A 20,736-nucleotide genomic window follows, 5' to 3' on the forward strand; every position below is an offset into this window, starting at 1 on the left:
TGTATCCACTTTCTTCTTGCACAAAAACAAAATCCAAATTTAAAAAAAAAGGCTTTGTTAGTCAAAAAATCAAGTACGTCAAATTACACAGTAAGACATGATATTATGACAACTTCAGCTTCATTAGATGTTAATCTATCATGCTGTTTTACTCTGACTACATTCACATATTTTTGTTTCATCACATTACGCTAGTGATATTTAGCCACTAATTAAAATTTTAGATTCATTTGCTGAAGTTAAGATTTCTGTCTCCATCCCAGTGCAGAGAAAGCTGATTTTACATTTTGCTCTGAGATTTATTCAAATTCTTCTAAATCCTCTATGATCCCAGAAATATGTCTCCATCTTGTTTCTTTTCACTTTAAATATTCATGTAAGTATGGAAAGGTTTTTTATAAAATGTATTAATGATATCACATCTATTTTCTACCTACAAATTCTACAAAATCTCTTATTTTTGGAGGGAATTCATATCAGCCAATAAAGCATGACATAAAAAAAGATTCATGAAAATTAAACAACAAACATCTTTTTCCAATAATAGTGTTTGTGTTACTTTGGTGTTGATGTGTTTTATAGGTCAGTGAGCAGCTTTTGTTTTAAAATTTGTTCTAAAAAAGAAATAAAACAGAGGTTAATCAGTCCATACATATTATTTAAAGCATGAACTCAGAGTTGTGACTACCAAGAGGAAGAATGTTCAAGAAATTAACTTCACATCTAAAATTCACATCTAAATCTCATTTTTACCCACAAGAATAACCACAGCAAGCAAATTAGTAGAGCTCACCATCAAAGTTACCCAGCCAACACCACTTTAGACCTTGAAATGGGACAAAGAGAAAATATGTTGATATATCATCAAAACTAAGAAAACAGTCAAATGGGCTTATACTGTAATTAATCATATTTACAGTATATCTCACTTATTAATTAATATTGCAACTACACAAATTACCTTCCGCTTGAGCTGAAAGTATACAAAAGTCAACTGTCCAGTTTATATGCAAAATATACAAAACAAAATTTTACGAAAAATACAAAAAAAAAATACAATGTCAAAAACAATCACTCAAAAAAAATATGCAAAGCAAAAATTATCGAAATGCTTTTCAGTTTTGTACAGAATGAAAGCAAACCTACAAAGAGTGTGGTAACTAACCACCCAGACTTACTATAAACAATTTAGCTGGTTTTCATGCACCATCACTGAGTTTGTTTGAAAGTGCTCGAAGGCAATAAGATGCAGTAATGTAAAATTTCCACGTTCCAAGTTTACATTACATAGAAATTTGATAGCTTCTTCTGAAACAGGGAGGAGGTGACCTATACAGAGGGCTTATAACTATGAGCTATAAACAAAACAGTAAACATCTGCAACACAAGCTCCAAAAAAAGCACAAATACAATAAGCAGCAATGTTTTAAATTCAGACAGAGGCAGCAGAGAGAAAAAAACAGACTCAAACCTGTGACAGCTACAAAAATCAGGTGAATAAGAAACAAGATGTGCACTGACTTTTCTACCTAATGCAATATGTTGCATTATATTATAAAGGCTTCTTAGGAACTTTATTCTGCTGTGTAGACTTTATATTCTCTCTTAGTTTTTAACTTAACGTTAACTTAACATTACTATTGCGTTTCACATTCAGTCAGATGTGACACCAATATATTTCCTCACAGTGGTTATCTTACCATTAACGTAACATACGTTTGCAGCAATGATGCTTGTGGTTTACACAAAACATTACCAAAGCTCACCATATCTTGGCTCAAATGAAGACTTGTTTGATGCTTCTGTTTAACTTACATCATTATTTATGAATGTTAATGATATTTTTCCTGTTTTATTTTGCTTATTTAATTTTTTTTTCTGCCCCAGAAGGATACATACTTTTTAACATCTACTTGCAAGTTACAATGTGTATGAATGTGATCCTAGCTCTGACACAGGCAGTGGAGATGATTAAACCAGCAGGAAAAATTGGAAAATAATTAACTCACATTTTTGTGTATATTCTTGACAACGTGTAAAGATTTGATATTTACACGTTTTAATATTTAGACGTTTGATATGAAGAATTGCCTGACAGCATCTACACCATGACCTCCTCTTGATCAGTGGGAGCTCACCAGTCGTAGAGTTTAATCATAGATCTGCATAGTAAGTAAACTGTCACACATACAATAACTCAAGTATGCCTTTAAATATAAAGTCTTTAATGTGTGCCATGCAGCATCATTTTAGGAGTATATTGTTAATGTAGGCATGTGAGTAAATGAAGCTTAAAAAATATGTTGTCTGTTACACATGAGAGGTGGAACGTTAAAATTACCCTCATAGGCAGATTTGGGAAGTCTTTTTTTTCTTTACAACATAGACTAAAGTAATTAGGGTATCTTTGTTTGAGCCTAATCACACTCTTTTACATCACACTCTTTCTCTGAACCTCCATCTGTGTCTGCTTTGTGATAATATATTACAGAGCAGTAACAAAGTACTGTATTTAAGTAGAATTTCTCATTTTTCATCTGCAGTCCGATGTCATTGCTGTATATCCTGGTGTGGATCAGTGAATCGATGTCTCATTCACTCTTGACATACAGCTTGATGTCATCCATAGCCAGTCTTGTCAGTGATCTCACTGAGGCAGAGCCCGCACTTGATTGCGACTTGGGCTTGTAGTCTTATACACCACATTCCCATCGAGTTCCTGATAAAGGCTCTTAGGGTCCTGTTGATTTTGTATAGTTCTAGGCATTTCACAGGTTGGTCAGCCTATAGTCTTGCAATGTCGGGCAACTGCTCTGTCTACCAGTAGCTGGTGTTTTGCGCCTCTGGTGCTCTTGCCAATTTCTTTCTGTGCCCCACTGAAGAGCTTATATTACCCTAGTTCAGGAGTCGGCTCTTTAGTCCTTATAGTGCGGCTCCGTGTGGTTTGGGAAAATAAATTAGAAGTATTTAGCTGAAGTGTATGTAAGTTGTTTTTTAACTTGTAGTTCTAAATTGGAAGATTATTGTGATATTGAAATATAAAAATAGAATTCTATTCTATTTTTATTTATTTTTTCATCGCTCAAAATAAGCGTCACACACACACAACAGCATAGATAGCACAGACGTAAAGGCGGCAAGGCGTGATTGCGGGTGCCGCTCAGGTGCGTCCGCCTCCCCTGCAGCGGCGCTGCAGACCACGCCCCGCCACAAACATTAACCAGGTAAAATACATATTTAGGCAGAATTTTGCAAATATCTATTTTTCATTTTTTAGCAGCATAGTGCTTTTTTTTCCAGTTATTTTTTAAAAGTCAGGTCAAGGCTCCAAAAGCCCAAAGGCGACATAACAGTTTTTGTTTGCTACATGGATCATTTTAGTTCAGCTGGGTGTCTTTCCTTTTGTTATATTTCTTTAAGAGTTTAAAATGTGTTAATTACATAAATAAAATTTTATTTTCTCTGTAGCACTTCAAGGATTTCATAAGCAACACACCAATATATACAGTGTTATCTTCATTTTAGATGTCAAAAAGTATTTGCGGCTCCCAGTGTTTTCTTTTGCATGGAAATCGGGTCCAAATGGCTCTTTCGGTGTTAAAGGTTGCTAAACCCTGCCCTAGTTCTTTAGCAGCTTCACTGGTTGCCCAGAAGCCAGGATAAACTTTAAAATCAAACTTCTCACATACAAGTGTATCCATAAATCTGCTCCTTCCTATTTGTGTGACCTGCTTCATATCACCACTGTTTCCCGCCCTCTCAGATCCTCATCTGCTATTCATCTTACTGTCCCGTCCGTACGTCTTATCACTATGGGGAACAGAGCCTTCAGTCGCTCTGTTCCTCGGCTCTGGAACGCTCTTCCTCCAGCCATAAGAAATATAGACTCTCTTCCCGTATTTAAGTCACAGTTAAAAACACATCTGTTCAAACTGGCTTATTCGGTTTAGTGCTGATTTTATCTGTTGTCAAGTTCTGTTTTGCAATTTTAATTTATTTTATGTATTTTATGACTATTGCTCCTTTTATTCATTTTGTTCTTCTGTAAGGTGACCTTGGGTTTTTGAAAGGCGCCCTCAAATAAAATGTATTATCATTATTATTATTATTATTATTATTATTATTATTATTATTATTATTATTAGTGAGCCATGCCTATTCATCTTAGTCGCTATGATGTCTGACAAGAGCTTCCATGTGGTACTCTCGTGTACTAATATTATTTTATTATCATTTCTATAAGGAGAGATCACTTGGAGGAATTGAACATGATTTATTGTGACAAAGAAATGAATGTAATTCGCGATAAGACTCTGATAAACCCCCCAGAATCTAGACGCTGGAGGTGGTGGTGAAGATGAAGACTGAGGCTTGAATAGAGCTTTGGCCGAGGTGCCTGAGGTGGAGATGGGGAGGAGGTGGGTTACATGAAAAGAAACTCAAAGAAATCAGACATGTCAATATTGAGATTGACAGCATGGGAAAGAAGCCAGGATGTAAAGAACAGAAATATCAATATTAATATTGCAAAGGTTCAGTTACTTTTGCAAAGTTGCTTCACGGAGCTACTTTTTACATTTATCTTACTTTTAATAGATTTCAGATCCTTTAATTTCTATTTTTACCTAAATAAAGAAGTTGGCTCAGTACTGTAACTTTTACTGGAGTATTTTTTTTAACGCAGGTGTCTGTACTTCTACTTAAATAAATAATGTCAGTACTTTGCCACTGCTCTGTTTTGTATCTTACACTGTGATTAATGTTAAATGATCAATGATTTCCCCTCCCTTCAGGTGGAGTGGTGACTCCACTTTTGGGAGGACTATTACTTTCTGGGCATTTCTTCTCAAAACAAGTATATAGAATTCGATTTTAATTTAAAGGACCACTTTAAATGGCGAAGCAATAATATGACAGAGATCTTTAATTACATTAAGTGAGCCTACAGGGGTCGCTGAGAGTCAAAGAAACAAAGGGTCACAGCAAACATTGTTGCTTGCATAACATCGACATTTTCTTTCTTAAATGATATATCTGCACATCTGCATTACATAAATTTGTCTATTAAGCACCTACCCTATGTCACTCAAAGTACTGCTCATTGTATTGCATATCACACTAGTTTGACTCTACCTGGGATGCCAAAAAATGGGTGTTAATGGAATAATCTTCACATGCCACAGAAAAGACACATTTTCCCATGAGACAGCAGAAAAGACAAAACAGATTCACTGGATTTAAGCAACATTTTAAAAAGAAGAAACAGAAAGTGATGGTGCAGCATAAAATACACATTTTTACACACATACATCCTTTAGTTGGCACATTAAACACCTGAAAAATAGATGTATATTGTTTCAAGAGAATATATAAAAGATGTAAATTCAAATGAAAGTATTTACACACTGAACCAACAGTTCATTTGTGCCTGCTTAATGGATCAGTGTTCAGTTACTCTTAACAACAGAGCTCTCTGCTGTGAAAGCTACATTCTGAATAACAAAAGTCTTCTGACTGGTGTCTTTCTTTCTGTTCTTCCTGCACAGTTTTTCACAGCACAAAAGATTAAACAGATGCTTTTGCGAATCCTGTGAGATCATATACAGCAGCGAGTTCATACAGCAGTGAGAATAGGCAAGCATTTCACAGATATGGTAGGCAACTGCTAACCGTTTCAGTACCTTACAATCTTTGTTTGTATTGAGAGACTTGATTAAAAGCATAATATGGTATGGCCCCCAGCAAATGAAGAAAGCTGCAACAATACACAACAGCAAAGCTACAGCCCTGTGCTTCTTTTTCTTTAAACCTTGTAAAACTGTCTTGAGGATTGAAGAATAGCAAAAAATAATAATGGGAGGAAGAATAGGAGTGATACTTGGAGATAACGTCCAAGCTGTTCATCAGATCCATCCTCACAATAGTTAAAATCATACCAGTTTACCACCTTTACTTTTATGGCTTCACTCAGGGATGCTGAGATGCTGATGACCCAGGCAGATATACAAGCACCGACTGCATACTTCTTTCTAGCATGGTTGCTCGGCCACTTGTGCAGCACCACGAGAATGAAACGATCCACTGTCATGGCAGTCAGTAGAATGACACTGCTGTACAGCCCAACAAAGAATGCGGCAGTCAGAAATTTGCAGACAAATTCCCCAAAGACCCAGTGGTGTAAATGATCAACAGCCCAGAATGGAAGTGTGATGGTGAAGATCAAATCGGAGCAGGTCAGGTTCAGGATGAAAATAGTTGTGACGCTTGTCAGTTTCTCGTAGATGAAGAGAACGCATAAGAGGAGACCGTTGCCTATGAGACTGATGATGAAGAGTGTCCCAGTTGAAATTGGAAAGTCAGTCTCACAAAGATAGGCAGCCTCATTGATTGTGAAGTTGTTTGCCATTGTTAATTTTCTAGAAAACATAAACACAAAGCTAAATTTTTTTCTCTAAAATGACACAAACTGTTGCTTTTAGTTTTAGTTTTTTCATGTTACATAAACCATGCATTCTAGTAAAGTACAAAATTAGAGGAGCAAACACAACAATTTACTTCAAGCATCTCTTGTCAAGTCTTCTGTTGAATTGAGCTGTGCTGACAAAGCTGTAATGTACTTAAACAAATCGGTGTTCCTCTTTTTGTTTCAAATTAAGTCAAAGATGCCTCCTTACCAAAGGTCACATTTTTTTAAGAAAAAGAATCCATATGCAATCCTTTTCTCATAGTGAAACTGAAAGTTGAAAATGAAACTCAAACTGTCAAGAACCATAGTTCAAGCACACAAGCTGGACCCAGAAGCAAACACAATACGCAGAGATGCACGCAAAATAAACTTTATTTCTGAACTAAGGGTGTCCCGGAATGGTCAAAGGAAAACACGCTGAGTTAATGTTAAAACAAAGGGACCGGGAGACAAACAACTCGGGAACGCCATGATCAGGACCGTGGGAGGCTGCAACAGAAAAGGCAAGAGAGTTACTGGGGAGCGGGGAGATAACAGCATACACGGGGTAGAGTTATTTATCTTACGATCAGGGCTGGGCCGTGGGAACCAGAGAGAGGGGTGAGGGTCTGCGGGAGAGCTCCAGGGAGACGGAGGAGATGATGACCGGTGGTTTATTCGAACTCCAGGCGGGCAGGAGAACAGGCAGATGTAGGCTCAAACACACCGAGCGATAACCGCTGAATGGTGACTAACGGACTGGCGTGGAGCAGCCAGCTGAGAGGGGTTAAATAGTCCTCCTGATGATCGCCTGGAATGGGATGCAGGTGTGGAGACGACAGCCACACCCGTAGTCGTGGGCATCCCATCTGCTCCTCAGACACCGGGCCGCGGACCATGACACAAACTGACTGTTTGGAACACAAATGTTTGAATATTTTTTTCTCATACTTATCAGGGACATATAACGGTGCACAAACATGCTGCACAGATCAGAACACACATAAACATAGATGTATGATTGTTTTTTGTAAAGCATGAAAATGCTGACTACATAATTTTTATGTAAAAGCACAATACCAACCATTGTGTTGGTAAGAAAGTATTTCCTGCTGATAAAATGAAATGGATCCATGATATCATCAAAGTGACAGATTTATGATATCTCTGATGGTATGCCCAGTGTAGTAGATCAACATCGAAAGTTTTCCGTTGTAAAACTGCACGGTTTTATAGCAAGAATAGATAACTACAAAAAACTACATGAAAGATACCAAACAAAGCACATCATATTACACATCAATTAACTTAGAGTGGTCCAGATATGCAATACAGAAGTCAGAGTTGACTATTAAGAATGCATGCAAAAAGACTGACACCATGTTCGCAGGTAATTCCCAAGTGAAACTAGATTTAAAAGAAGACTGAATTTCTCAAACTGAAATTTGAAATCAGAGCATGTTAACATATTAGACAAACAAAGAGAGAAGTCAATAAGCTGTTGATCAGTTCGTGCATATAATTTAAATCATCAACTGAGAGTCAGCCTCTTCTCATACAGAGAGAAATACAAAAGCAGGAGTACCAACAATCAGCAACAAGATCTCAAACTGAGACCAAGGCAGCGGATAAATAAACAAAACCATGACAGCTACAGAACTCCAGGTGTCCAGGTCTGACCAACAAAGTCAGTGTGCCTTCACCCGAATTCTACTGACACACACAAAAGTAAATCAAATGATCTGAAAATGAAAGTCTTAAATACCCACTAGTTATTGCAGTAACAACCAAGCCCATGTTAATTATTCAGTTCATAATGCGAGACCTTTCTTTTTGCCTTTGTAATGAAATAGTAAAAAGAGTTCACTTTAATTTCACACCCATATAAGATCCAGAGTCATTTTTTCAAAAACATTTTCCTATATTTCTCTTTGAAACCTTTTAGATTTTAATTATTACATAAATCATTTCCCATTACTATGTTGTCACCTTACTCAAAAGAGATAAAATGCCACGGAGAGCTTACCGTGTGCTTGCACTCCATGTGACTTTAGGTACTGCTCAATGAGTCTCTCCATGGTTGTGTTATTGCACTCATACTTGACCAGTCTGACTCTATCAGCAATCACAAAAATCTGCTGTCAGTGCATTTCTTTTCCAACCCAGTCTATCCTGGCATACCATAAGAACAGAGAAGTGAAAATAGCTTCAACCGATTCTAGCAACATTTTCTTTTTTACAGGCACAGCTGATTAAAGCGGTGAAATACACATCTTTACACACATAAATCTTTGACTTTACACATTAAAAAATAATTTCAGGTGAATATATAAAAGATGTCAAATCAAATAAAAATAGTTACAGACTCAATTGGTGTTTAATTTCAACTGTGTATGTTTAATGGATGCAGTTCCAACTGAACAGCAGAACTCACAGTTGTAAAAGCTACATTACGAGTAACAGAAGTGTTCTGGCCAGTGTCTTCCTCTCTTTTCTTCCTGCACAGTTTTTTACAGCATAAAAGATTCAACAGATGCTTTCGCATCTTCTGTGAGAGCATACATAGCAGAGGGTTCATACAGCAGTGAGAATAGGCAAGCATTTCACAAATATGGTAGGCAACTGCTAACTGTTCCTGTGCCTTACAACCTATCGGTTTATAAAGAGATTTAATTAAAAGCACAATATGGTATGGCCCCCAGCAAAAGAAAAAGGCTGCAACAATACACAACAGCACAACTACAGTTCTGTTCTTCTTTCTGTTTAAAGCTTGTAAAACTTTCATTAGGATGGCAGAATAGCAGAAAATAATGATGGCATATGGGAGGAAAAATAGCAGTGATACTTGGAGATAACGTCCAAGCTTGTCATCAAATTCAGGCCCGCAATAGGTAACATTTTCCCAGTCTACTACTTTTACTATCATAGCATCACTCAGGGATGCCGAGATGCTGATGACCCAGGCAGCTATACAGACACCAACTCCACACCTCTTCCTTTTAACTTGGTTGCTCGGCCAGTTGTGCAGCACCACGAGAATGAAACGATCCACTGTCATGGCAGTCAGTAGAATGACACTGCTGTACAGTCCAACAAAGAATGCAGCAGTCAGAAATTTGCAGGCAAAGTCCCCAAAGACCCAGTGGTGTAAATGATCAACGGCCCAGAATGGAAGTGTGATGGTGAAGATCAAATCAGAGCAGACCAGGTTCAGGATGAAAATATTTGTGATACTTTTCAGTTTCTCGTAGATGAAGAGAACACATAAGAGGAGGCTGTTGCCTATGACGCTGATGATGAAGATCAAGATGAAGAAAGGGCCAGTAAAAGTTGGAAAGTCAGTCTCACAAAGAAATGCAACATCACTCAGTCCATGGTCACTCATTGTGAAGTTGTTTGTCATTGTCTGTTTTCTAGAAAAAACATAAACACAAAACTAGATTTATAAAATGTATGTACATTACCTCTTCTTTTTCCAATAAAATGACACAAACTGTTGAGTTTTAGTTTTCACCTTATGTAAGCAACAGGGATAGAGAAATCACTTACCCAAATCATCAGCTGTCATGCCTTGTGGTCAGTTGCATTGTGCTGGAAAAGTTGTGAAGTTCTTGTGTTAACTTACAGTTCCTCTTTTTATTCACAGTAATTCAGAGTTGCAGTTTTTTCTCTTTTGCAAAACACATGAATATTGCTGATGATATTAAAATGTGATTATGAGGACAGTACCCAAAACTTGTTGGAAAGCAGTTATTTTCAGCTGAAAACTGGAAAGATACAGCAAACCTTCAAAAAACTGACAATGATAACCTAAAATATACTTCTAATAATATGTACAGCATATTCAGTAGGTCAATGTATTTTAAAATTGCTACAACAGAATAACAATAAAAGGTCCCAATCATATGAACTGCAAAACCTGAAAATAACTTGATGAAACACAGCATACACGTCACTGTTATTAAACTAAAACTTCACGCTCTTTATCCTAAGTTACACTTTCCGGTAATTGTTACCCTCCCATATAAAAATGAAAAAAATAAATAAATAACCACCCCTTAGAAGGGATAGTATGCATGTGAATCTTAAGCTTTGGCTCTCTTCCAGAGGCCTGATAGTTTGAGGGTGTTGAGCAGTATCTTAGGTGTTCCTATGTCTGCAATCTTCTGGACAAACACCTCTGATGTTGTGCTGAAATCTGCTGGAGCCAGTCTTCCAATTTCAGATTTATAGCTTCTAATGCTTCCTTTACCACTGGGACCACTTTGGACTTTACCTTCCACATCCCGCTGTTGCTACAGTCCCTTGTACATCTCTATTTTCTCATGCTCCTTCTTTCTGATGTTGTTGTCCACTGGGATTGCCACATCTATCACAACCTCAGTCTTCGCTTCCTTGTCAGCCACCACTGTGGTGGTTGCTTGGCCAGCTGCTGCTTGTCTGTCTGAAACTGGAAGTCCCACAGGACATTAGCCCTGTTGTTCTCAACCACCTTTGTTGGTGTCTCCCATTGGGACTTAGGGACTTCAAGTCCATATGCAACTCAGATGTTCCTGTACATTATCCCAGCTACTTGATTGTACCTCTCAGCGTAAGCTGTCCCAATTTGCATTTTACATCCTGCTGCAGCATTGATAATAAAGACCAGTTTATTAAATCCAGTATCCAAAATGCTGGTGCATGCTCATTTTTACATTTATTAAATCAATTTGATTATTGGTAGTATCAATACCACTGCTGGTATCAATGCTAGCATGATAGGATCGATACTTTGTTTTGCTCCTTTACCTTTAGTGCGTTGCTCCCAGTCATCAGAAAGTTGACGTGTCTGTGCAAACACCACTCCTCTCATCCTGCCTAACTTTGCGCCACCCCTTCTTCCCTGCTCCACTATGTTTAGTTGTCTTGTGGTCAGGTGACTCAATCGCACAGAGCTGTAGTGAGTGAGAAAGCGCAGCATTGTGTAGAAGTACTTCACAACTGCAAATAAAAACACTGCGAACACAAATCCTGTACTGTGACAAACTAGTATAAATAAAAAGAGCTTTCACACAGAATGAGCAGCAAAAGAAACGAAGACAGGAGGAAGTAAATCCCTCAGACAGACCCAGACCACCAGCATACAGAAAAAGTCTAAAGACATTCCAGGTCTCCCAAAAACACAAGGATAGTTATAAGGCGTGGTCTTGTGTTCATTCATTATCATGAAAAGTAAAAATCACAGTGATTTTTTTTTAGTGGTTTTTAAAATGTGTTAATCTTGTAGATAATGACGCACCACTCTCCCCTTCATAAGCTGCTTTTATAAGTTAAAAGTATTAGTATACTGGCCCCGTATTTACTTGGTATCACATCAAAACTTGCACAAATATCACACACCACTAGCAGAAAGTCTAAAACAGGCTACGCAGCTTTCAATGCCTGCAGGTGTATGACAGAAAGCCCAGAAACGCAGCTTCACAGGAGGGCAGAAATCAGTTGGGATCCACCCACCAAACCACCTGCAACGAAACACAGAGAAAGGTACAAAGACCTGCTGGCTCGACCCTGTTTTAATTAATCTTTGATTTTCATGCAGCTGTTTCTTTTATTTAACTATTAAATCATATTTAATAATGATAAATGTTAGAAATACAGAAATAAACAACTTGCAGTTATATGTAATAATATATTAACTCTAACATGATTATGAAAACTCAAGATGTTGTATTAGTGGTTAAACTGGTTAAATTAAGGACATTCAGCAACCAGTTTTTTTTTTGTTTTTGTTTTTGTTTTTTTGGTTATTTGTTTTTTGGTTATTTGTTTTTCATACATGCTAATCTGATGGCTGAGTCTGCACCTGCTGAACTTGCCTGCTTTGTTGAACTGAACATGCAAGGTGTTAACACGCTGGATCAATCGTTGAGCCTTTTCTATTATCATGCTAAGTCACACTTCACTCTAACTGATCTGCACCAGGAAATTTGTCCAACATGATTAGAAAGAGAAAATTGATCTTTCAAGTCGACAGGTCAAAGTGAAATTTGCTTACTTACTTCCTAGTTGCTCGCTTGTTGAAAAAGAAAGTATGCTGTTAAGAAAATATTAAAAGGTATCTCTTTCATATTAAATAAATTTCCACAAGATACAAACGTTAGTTTTATTTTTTTAAATCAAATGCATTGAGAATACTTTACATGAAATAAAATGTGAAAATAATCATGATATCAAATGTATAAAAAATAGCTTTGAAAGTGATTTTTTTGACAACAGAAAATGTAACACATGTAATCATAGAGACCGATCTACAATATCACTTCTACAATGTACAGTATAATCAACAGATCATTTTGGAGTAGTAGAAGTATAAAATAGAAGATTCTGATCAGAAAGTATATAAACACAGATAAAAACATTAAGAAAAGGTATTGAAACACAACACATTACACAATGTCAAAATGAAATTGTCACTTCTGTTTCTCTTTATATGATGGACACCTTTGCAGTAACTGGTAGAATCCCAGTCTAACCACAGAACACCCTGAATTTTCTGTGCATGAAGCAGCAGATGTAGCATTTGTCTTTCTATAAAGCTTGACTAATTGAGCTGTTTTTTATTTATTTGCCATTTTGTACCACTCTCTACCAAAGAGGTAACTATGAGAATGTTGGCTTTCTTTGTCTTACCTGGCTCAACAAAACTGAAAACCCATGTGGGACATAACGAATATTACAAAGGTGGTTATCAACTTTCACTGGTTGGGTATTCAGCATGTTACCATGGTGATTTAGCCAGGTAAAAACAAAGTCACTTTCGTAACAGAAAACTCAGGTCACTAAGCCATTAATCTTGCTGTGTGGTACACCCCTTTGGCATCAACAAAGTCAGACTCTATCATTAATAGAAACTGATGGACATTATGAACAATGCTGGGCATCCTCTGCACACGGCCATAAACAATCAGAAGAGTCTGTTCAGTGACAGGTTGCTTCTCCCCAAGACAAGAACTAACAGACTTAAAAACTCCTTTGTCCCACACGCCATCAAACTGTTTAACTCCTCTCTGGAGGGGAGAGGGAGGGGAAACAGGAGGACAAAGGAGGGGGGAACAACTAAGCTGTAGTGCCTCTTCACCTCACTGTACAATACCTTGTGCAATACTTTTTGTAAATAGTCAACAGTGCAATAGACTCAATACTTGAAATGTGCAATTCACTTGTATTTTATTTTTTATTCCTATTTATTCTATTTATCCCCTTTGTATATTTTATTTATATTTGTCTCTGTATTTATATGTGTGTGTATATATATATATATATATATATATATATATAACAATTCTGTAACTGTAACTTCGGTCGTTGCTGTGCTTTTTGGAAGTCGAATTTCCCAGAGGAACCCACCCGAGGGATTAATAAAGTTCTATCTTATCTTATCTTATCTTATCTTAATAGGTGCTGCCCATTTTTTGATCTTGTTACTGTTGCTTGTACTATATTAAGTTCAGCTAATTTATCTAATCAAACCCTCAAGCATCTAGCTGTCTCATCCTAATGCATGCATGCTACAGTAAATTCAAATTTCTTCCGCATTTTGGAGAGGGATTAATGCCATTGGACTGTCAGTTTTAGTTTCATCTCTGCACAGTGATAATGTATTGCACGGCATGGGAAGATACCTCCTAAACCTTTGTACTCCTATTAAATGCACCAAAGGGATAAAGCAGCAGTAGATGTGAATGATGGAATGAATGATCAACCAAGCATAGTGCAATGCATATATCAGTTCATGTGTGTACTCATAAAAATCCAATAGTAGCAAGGACTGTATAAACATGTGGATGCTAGAAGGAGCCAAGCATAGAAAAGTACTGACAGTTATGCCTAAAATCAATTTTGAAGGCTGTTGTTGGCTGTTTATCCTGCCCTGCTTCGCCATTATCCACATGTGAACATAACAGAATGAAGTGATAAGGACAGGAATGAGGAAGAAAAGAAAAATCTGTGTGTAGATTACAGTGAGTTTCATGGTTAGTGACTCCACCAAATTTACACACACTTTAATGTCAGCAAATTCGATGACTCTACAACTCACAGCCAGTTTAATGCTTGCAGCAGCACACACCAGCCACATCACAATGCTACCTATGAGAACACCATATTTTGTTAAGGCCTGTGCAGACAAGCACCAAGGCTGAACCACAGTAACATAAGAATGCAAAGACATGGCAGTGAGGATCACCACGGCGGTGAATAGTCCCAGAAAATAAATCCCTACACTTACTCCGCAGGCCCACTCTCCAAAGACCCACCCATGGAGTGCATTACAGGCTGCAAAAGGCAATGTCACAGTGAGGCAGAGGTTAGAAACTGTGAGCTGAAGAAGTAAAATATCCGATGTGATCTTCCAAGCTTGTTCCGTCCAGAGGACCCACAGCAGGAAGCTGTTTGCAGGAAGGCTGATGCAGAAGACGAGACTGTTGACAGCAGCAGGATAGTAAAGTTCTGATATCTTAATGTCATACTCGGTCTCACTGCTGTGAGTCTCATTAAAGTGTATGTAATCATAACTGTCACTGTCCAAGGCCATGATTTACTTGTTTAGGTCTTGGGAGGAAAGTACTGTTGAGGAAATGAAAAAAAAATCTTATACTGTGAAGATGATTTATTTATTTATTTATTTATATATAGTAACATAATTAATGCATTTTGGTACAAATATGTTAGTCAAGATAAAAACTAATACAGTTTAGAACCAATGATTATAAAGTTGAACAGCATAATATTCATGCCTTCAACAGCATTCAGGAAAAATTAAATGTAGAAATGTAAAAAGAATGATATAACATCATAAATCTATGAATGGCAAATAAAGCATGTCCACAGGGGTTATTGTGAACCAGTGAAGAAAATGGTCAAAACATATAATGTTGCTTGCATAACAGCACTGCAGTTTTATTTAATATTCCCTGGTTAATTCATATCGCAGTTATATCAAATTCCACTCCATATTCCTACATTTCCTTACATTTCCTGTATTTCTGTCACAACATTTATTTTTGTTAATAATAAATAAATAATACTTTATTATTGTTATTATAATAAATAATAAATACTAATATTTTATTATTACATGAATCATTTCTAATGAGTATTATCACCTAATTCAAAAGAGAAAAACAGCCAAGAAGAGCCTACCTTGTGCATGCACTCTGTGTTTCCCTCACTGATTGTGTTAATACACTTACACTTCGTACTAATATGACCACAGAAATTTGCTTTCATTGCATTTTTTCCATCTAGCCTATAATGACATGTGCAGAGAGAAGAGAGAAGTGAAAACAGCTTCACTGGATTTCAGTAACATTGTATTTTGTTTTTTTACAAAAACAGCATTGCTTGTAAAAGTGCAGTAGAAAACAGATTCCTACACACGTACATTTTGCTTTTACTTGGCACATTAAAATTAAAAATGCATGTAATTTCTACTTAATTTCAGGAGAACATAAAAAAGATGTCAAATTAAATAAGAATATTTACAGATGTTTAACTTCACAAGTGGCTGTTTAACTGATTGTTGTGCAGTTCCAAGTTTATAGCAGAACTCCCAGCTATGAAAACTGCTTTCTGACTAACAGAACTGAGAGATGTGTCTCTCTCCCTGTTCTTCCTGAACAAAAGATTCAACAGATGCTTTCGCATCTTCTGTGAGAGCATATATAGCAGAGGGTTCATACAGCAGTGAGAATAGGCAAGCATTTCACAAATATGGTAGGCAACTTCTAACTGTTCCTGTGCCTTACAACCTATCGGTTTATAAAGAGATTTAATTAAAAGCACAATATGGTATGGCCCCCAGCAAAAGAAAAAGGCTGCAACAATACACAACAGCACAGCTACAGCCCTGTGCTTCTTTCTGTTTAAAGCTTGTAAAACTGTCTTGAGGATGGCAGAATAGCAGAAAATAATGATGGCATATGGGAGGAAAAATAGCAGTGATACTTGGAGATAATGTCCAAGCTTGTCATCAAATTCAGGCTCGCAATAGGTAACATTTTCCCAGTCTACTACTTTTACTATCATAGCATCACTCAGGGATGCCGAGATGCTGATGACCCAGGCAGCTATACAGGCACCAACTCCAGACTTCTGCCTTATAGCATGGTTGCTCAGCCGGTTGTGCAGCACCACGGTAATGAAGCGATCCACTGTCATGGCAGTCAGCAGAATGACACTGCTGTACAGCCCAACAAAGTATGCAGCAGTCATGAATTTGCAGGCAAAGTCCCCAAAGACCCAGTGGTGTAAATGATCAACGGCCCAGAATGGAAGTGTGATGGTGAAGATCAAATCAGAGCAGACCAGGTTCAGGATGAAAATATTTGTCATTGTGTTCAGTTTCTCGTAGATGAAAAGAACACATAAGAGGAGACCATTGCCTATGACACTGAGGATGAAGATCAGGATGAAAAGGGGGCCGGTGATGTTTGGAAAGTCAGTCTCACAAAGAAATTCAACATGATCACTCAGTCTATAGTCACTCATTGTGAAGTTGTTTTCCTTTGTCAGTTTTCTAAAAAACAAAAAACAAAAAACTAGATTTTTAAAATGTAATTAAAGACGTTAACTGAGCAGTTCTCTATTAAATAACAGAATTCTTTATTTTAGTTTTAATCTTTGTACATTATGTTAGCAAGTGGGAGCAGCCAGTTGAAGTCCAACTTAGGAGAAATAATACAGCAACTTACCTCAACAATCAGCTGTCAACTCTGGTGTTGAATTGCGCTCTGGTCAGATAGCTCTGATGGTCTTGACTAAAGTAACAGTTCCTCTTTTTGTTTCACATTAAGTCAGAGAGGCCGTCTTAACAAAAAAAAAAAAAAAAAAACATGCCCAAAAACCATGGGCAACTTGTTTTTCTGCATTGAAAATCCAACTTAAACAAAATTAAAAGTACATTTTAATATTTTCTCATAGTTTTATTAAAAATGTAACAGACTACAAGCATGCAGCACTAGCCAAAATGAACACAAAAATAACTGCATGTATTATTTTGTTTATTATTTTGTAAAGCAAAAGAATAATGCTGATGGTATTAGAATATGAAAATAAGCACAATACCCAATACTCTGTTGGGAAGAAGTCATGTTCTGCTGAAAACTGGAAAGATTTTTTTTTTTTTATTATTATCATGGATAATCAAAGTGACATATATGTATATATATATCTGTAATACCATGTACAGCATAATCAGCAGATCTAAACACAAATGAAATTGCTACAGCAACAAAAGGTTCTTTGATCATAGAAGAGTTTGGTCAGAAACTATAACCACAGATAAGTACATGAAGCAAACTTGATTAAACATAACATATTACAACATATTACAAAATATTACAACATATTACACACCATCGATGTTAAACAGAAGTTTCCCACTTTTCTATTCTTCTTGTTTCAGTTGCACCTTTCCAGTAAATTACACGACTGCACTCTGACCCCAGAACAACTTGAAGTCTTTATGATCCAATCATCTGAATGAGGCTGTTTGAGTTACGATCATAGGTTTGGCAGGATGAACAGCTCTATAATATTTTACTCAGACTTTGCATTAAAAAGTCAGTTTCTGTTATTAGTAACTGCCAGTCATTTCAATTTGTGCTTCTTTTTTTTTTTATACCATTATCTGTAAACTCCAGAAACATAAGTCTTAATCCCAGATATCTCAAAAAGTTTCTGAGACAATCAAACCAGCTCTTCTGGTTTGAAATCATATAGACCACACTCCATTATGATGTTTATGATGACAATAAACCTCTTGAATATGTGTGCATACTTTGATCACTGATGGCTAAAGACATTAGGAAACCAAATGCAGTTTCACAAAGAAGTAGCAGGTTATGTTGCTCAGTCTATTTTTGGCATTTTATTTTTTATTTAATGTTATTTAGTGAATGTTAATATAAACATATTTGACTGAATAATAAATGGCAAGCAATAATCTGATGAAAATAAGCCGTTATGCTGCATTGATATAGGTTACTGATCAGTAATTTTAAAGAAGAGTCAGAAAATGGTTGTAAAAAGCACCAACATTGGGGGAAATCATTTTGGAAAAACATATTGGCAGTTCATTCCCAAGTGAACCCAGATTCAAAAGAACAATGAAATCCGTTTGAGACATTTTGAGAATCAACTATGTTAATGAACAAGATGTATTAGTTCTGTTTTTTTACAATATCAAGGTGCCTGTGACAACTCTTCACCACTTGTTATCGATGTTATTGTGTGCCGGTTTTGTCTGTTGCGAAATCTGTTATTGTTTTTTTTGCGGCCCAAGCTCTTTAGCATTTTCTTCAAATGGGTTTTGAATTTAACCCCCACAAACACATAAAACACGGGGTTAAGGCAGCATTGTGAAAAGGCAAAAAGTCGAGTAATCTCAAGCGCATAATCCAGATTTTTGCTATATTGACAATCTTCCCCTAATGAGTCACTTTCTCTGGGCCAGTAGGAAAAGGACTGCAGAAATATCACTAAATTGTAAGGTACCCATCCAACAAGGAAAACAACCATGAGAATAAAAATTAGTTTCAAAGTTTTGTTTCGTCTTCTTTGCACAGGATGAAGCAACCTGCACATGATATGAGTGTAGCAAAACATGAATACCACTGAGGTAATTAGAAAGAGGATGTTTTGCTGGTAGATTCCCCACAAGCTCCAATAAGAATCTGCATATACACAGTACTTTGACTCTGCAACTTTGGTGGAAGCAAAAGCTAGACTGGAAACCAGGATGCTAACGACCCAAATGATCGCAGATGCTACAATACTGTAATACCCTGTGGTGGAAACAATGTCAGACAGAGGATTTATAACAGCTATATAGCGGTGAGCAGTCATCAGGATGAGGAGGATACCGCTGCTGTAGAATCCAAGGCAGAAGATAAAGTTCACTATTTTGCATGCATGCTCCCCTAAGGTCCATCCGTGCATGTTGTAGTAGGCCCAGAAGGGCAGAGAAGCTGTGAAGAAGAGATCTGATACAGCCAGATTCAGGATGAAGGTGTTGGTGAGGGATTTCAAATTCTCAAACTTGACCAGCACCACGAGGACCAGGATGTTGCCAAAGATGCTGAGAATCACCACAATGGAGAAAAAGACTGGAGTGAAGATCGCTCCAAATTGGATGACACCTGTTTTGTTGCAGAGTTCATCGTAGTCATAATCATAGGGGTACGAGGTTGAGTCAAGGCTGGTGCTGATAGTATCTACGTTATCCATTGTATCCACTTTCTTCCAGCATAAAGGGAAATTTAAAAAAGACTGTTAGACAGGTATATCAAGTAGGTCAAATTTCACAGTCTTACTTAAGGACTTATAATATTATAAACCTTTGTTAGACAAGGCTATCTAACAAATATTAGCTAATGGTCAGTGACTCTGTATTTGGATGCATATCTCACTTTTCTCACTTACTCTCTATTATAATATTTAACCAAGAATACATTTTAAAAGTTATTTATATTTATGGACTTAAAAATGTATTTATGTAGTATATTCTATGCACTGATTTGTGTTTTTTGACAGGATTTTATCAACGAAAACATCAAAGAAGAAATGCAGCAAACCTAGAAGCTAGCAAATAAAAACTAATCAAGGACTGTTTGTGACTGAGCCACTTTTGTGTATATTTAGTCATTGCAGTGGGTACAAACTGGCTTGGAGAAACATTGCAGGTTGAGAAGGTACAGCACATTGTGAATTGCCTGACCAAACAGTCTGGTAGAGAACCTTAGAGAAGATGAAGGGCTCAAAGCTTTAAACATAAACCAAAACTTACTTTACCTTTTCACCCTGACTTTTAACTGATTATGCACTATGGAGAGCGATTAGAAAGCAAAAGAAAATAATATAGTATGTGTAGATTATATTATTTAAGTTTATTTTCTATATTTTAGCTCGTACTTTTAGCTGTTTTGCTATTTCTTATTTTTACTAAGTATATTTTTCAGTTTTCTTATCAGATTATTAGGCATACACACAAAAGGTGATTTTGTTTAAAGTTTGATTGACTAATTGGTAATTAGAGATGCACTAATCGACCAGTCAGGAAGAGGAGCCATCTGATTGCCAGAGTTCTCTGTCCTGAGCAGTAAGTCAGCCTCCCATATGTCTGACTGTGAACTTCATTCCAAGTGTCATTCAATTGTGCACAGATACTCACAGGTGCATACTAATGTGTCGTTACCATGGAAGCTCTTCACTGTGAGTGAAGACACAAAGTTGAATTTTGTTTGTTTATGCCA

General features: G+C 36.8%; 4 protein-coding genes and 1 pseudogene across 4 annotated transcripts; all 5 read right to left on the reverse strand.

Annotated features, from left to right (window-relative positions):
• Positions 1 to 5,447: 5,447 nt before the first annotated feature.
• Positions 5,448 to 6,406, reverse strand: LOC146613263 (chemokine XC receptor 1-like; annotated as a pseudogene).
• A 2,422-nt stretch (positions 6,407 to 8,828) lies between these two features.
• LOC146613264 (chemokine XC receptor 1-like) lies at positions 8,829 to 9,848 on the reverse strand. The gene has a single exon (XM_085378524.1). It carries the CDS (start codon positions 9,846 to 9,848, stop codon positions 8,829 to 8,831), a length of 1,020 nt encoding a protein of 339 aa, XP_085234650.1.
• Positions 9,849 to 14,003: 4,155 nt separating this feature from the next.
• LOC146613265 (chemokine XC receptor 1-like) lies at positions 14,004 to 15,017 on the reverse strand. The gene has a single exon (XM_085377940.1). The coding sequence runs from the start codon at positions 15,015 to 15,017 to the stop codon at positions 14,004 to 14,006; it is 1,014 nt and encodes a 337-aa protein (XP_085234066.1).
• Positions 15,018 to 15,979: 962 nt separating this feature from the next.
• Positions 15,980 to 17,231, reverse strand: LOC146613266 (chemokine XC receptor 1-like). Its single transcript, XM_085378517.1, has 2 exons — positions 17,176 to 17,231; positions 15,980 to 17,000 (listed from the first exon to the last, which is right to left on the reverse strand). The coding sequence occupies exon 2, from the start codon at positions 16,970 to 16,972 to the stop codon at positions 15,980 to 15,982; it is 993 nt and encodes a 330-aa protein (XP_085234643.1). The 5' UTR covers positions 16,973 to 17,000; positions 17,176 to 17,231.
• Positions 17,232 to 18,667: 1,436 nt separating this feature from the next.
• LOC146613267 (chemokine XC receptor 1-like) lies at positions 18,668 to 19,711 on the reverse strand. The gene has a single exon (XM_085378193.1). The coding sequence runs from the start codon at positions 19,709 to 19,711 to the stop codon at positions 18,668 to 18,670; it is 1,044 nt and encodes a 347-aa protein (XP_085234319.1).
• Between the last annotated feature and the right edge of the window lie 1,025 nt (positions 19,712 to 20,736).

The sequence above is a fragment of the Diplotaxodon limnothrissa genome, linkage group LG18, assembly GCF_057381915.1.
Source record: "Diplotaxodon limnothrissa isolate DT_005_m linkage group LG18, D_limnothrissa_male_GT1.1, whole genome shotgun sequence".
Taxonomy (NCBI): domain Eukaryota; kingdom Metazoa; phylum Chordata; class Actinopteri; order Cichliformes; family Cichlidae; genus Diplotaxodon; species Diplotaxodon limnothrissa.

Excerpts from the sequence above, each read along its gene's own strand:
- LOC146613264 (XM_085378524.1), bottom strand. The coding sequence starts at position 9,848 with ATGACAAACAACTTCACAATGAGTGACCATGGACTGAGTGATGTTGCA.
- LOC146613265 (XM_085377940.1), bottom strand. The coding sequence starts at position 15,017 with ATGGCCTTGGACAGTGACAGTTATGATTACATACACTTTAATGAGACT.
- LOC146613266 (XM_085378517.1), bottom strand. The coding sequence starts at position 16,972 with ATGAGTGACTATAGACTGAGTGATCATGTTGAATTTCTTTGTGAGACT.
- LOC146613267 (XM_085378193.1), bottom strand. The coding sequence starts at position 19,711 with ATGGATAACGTAGATACTATCAGCACCAGCCTTGACTCAACCTCGTAC.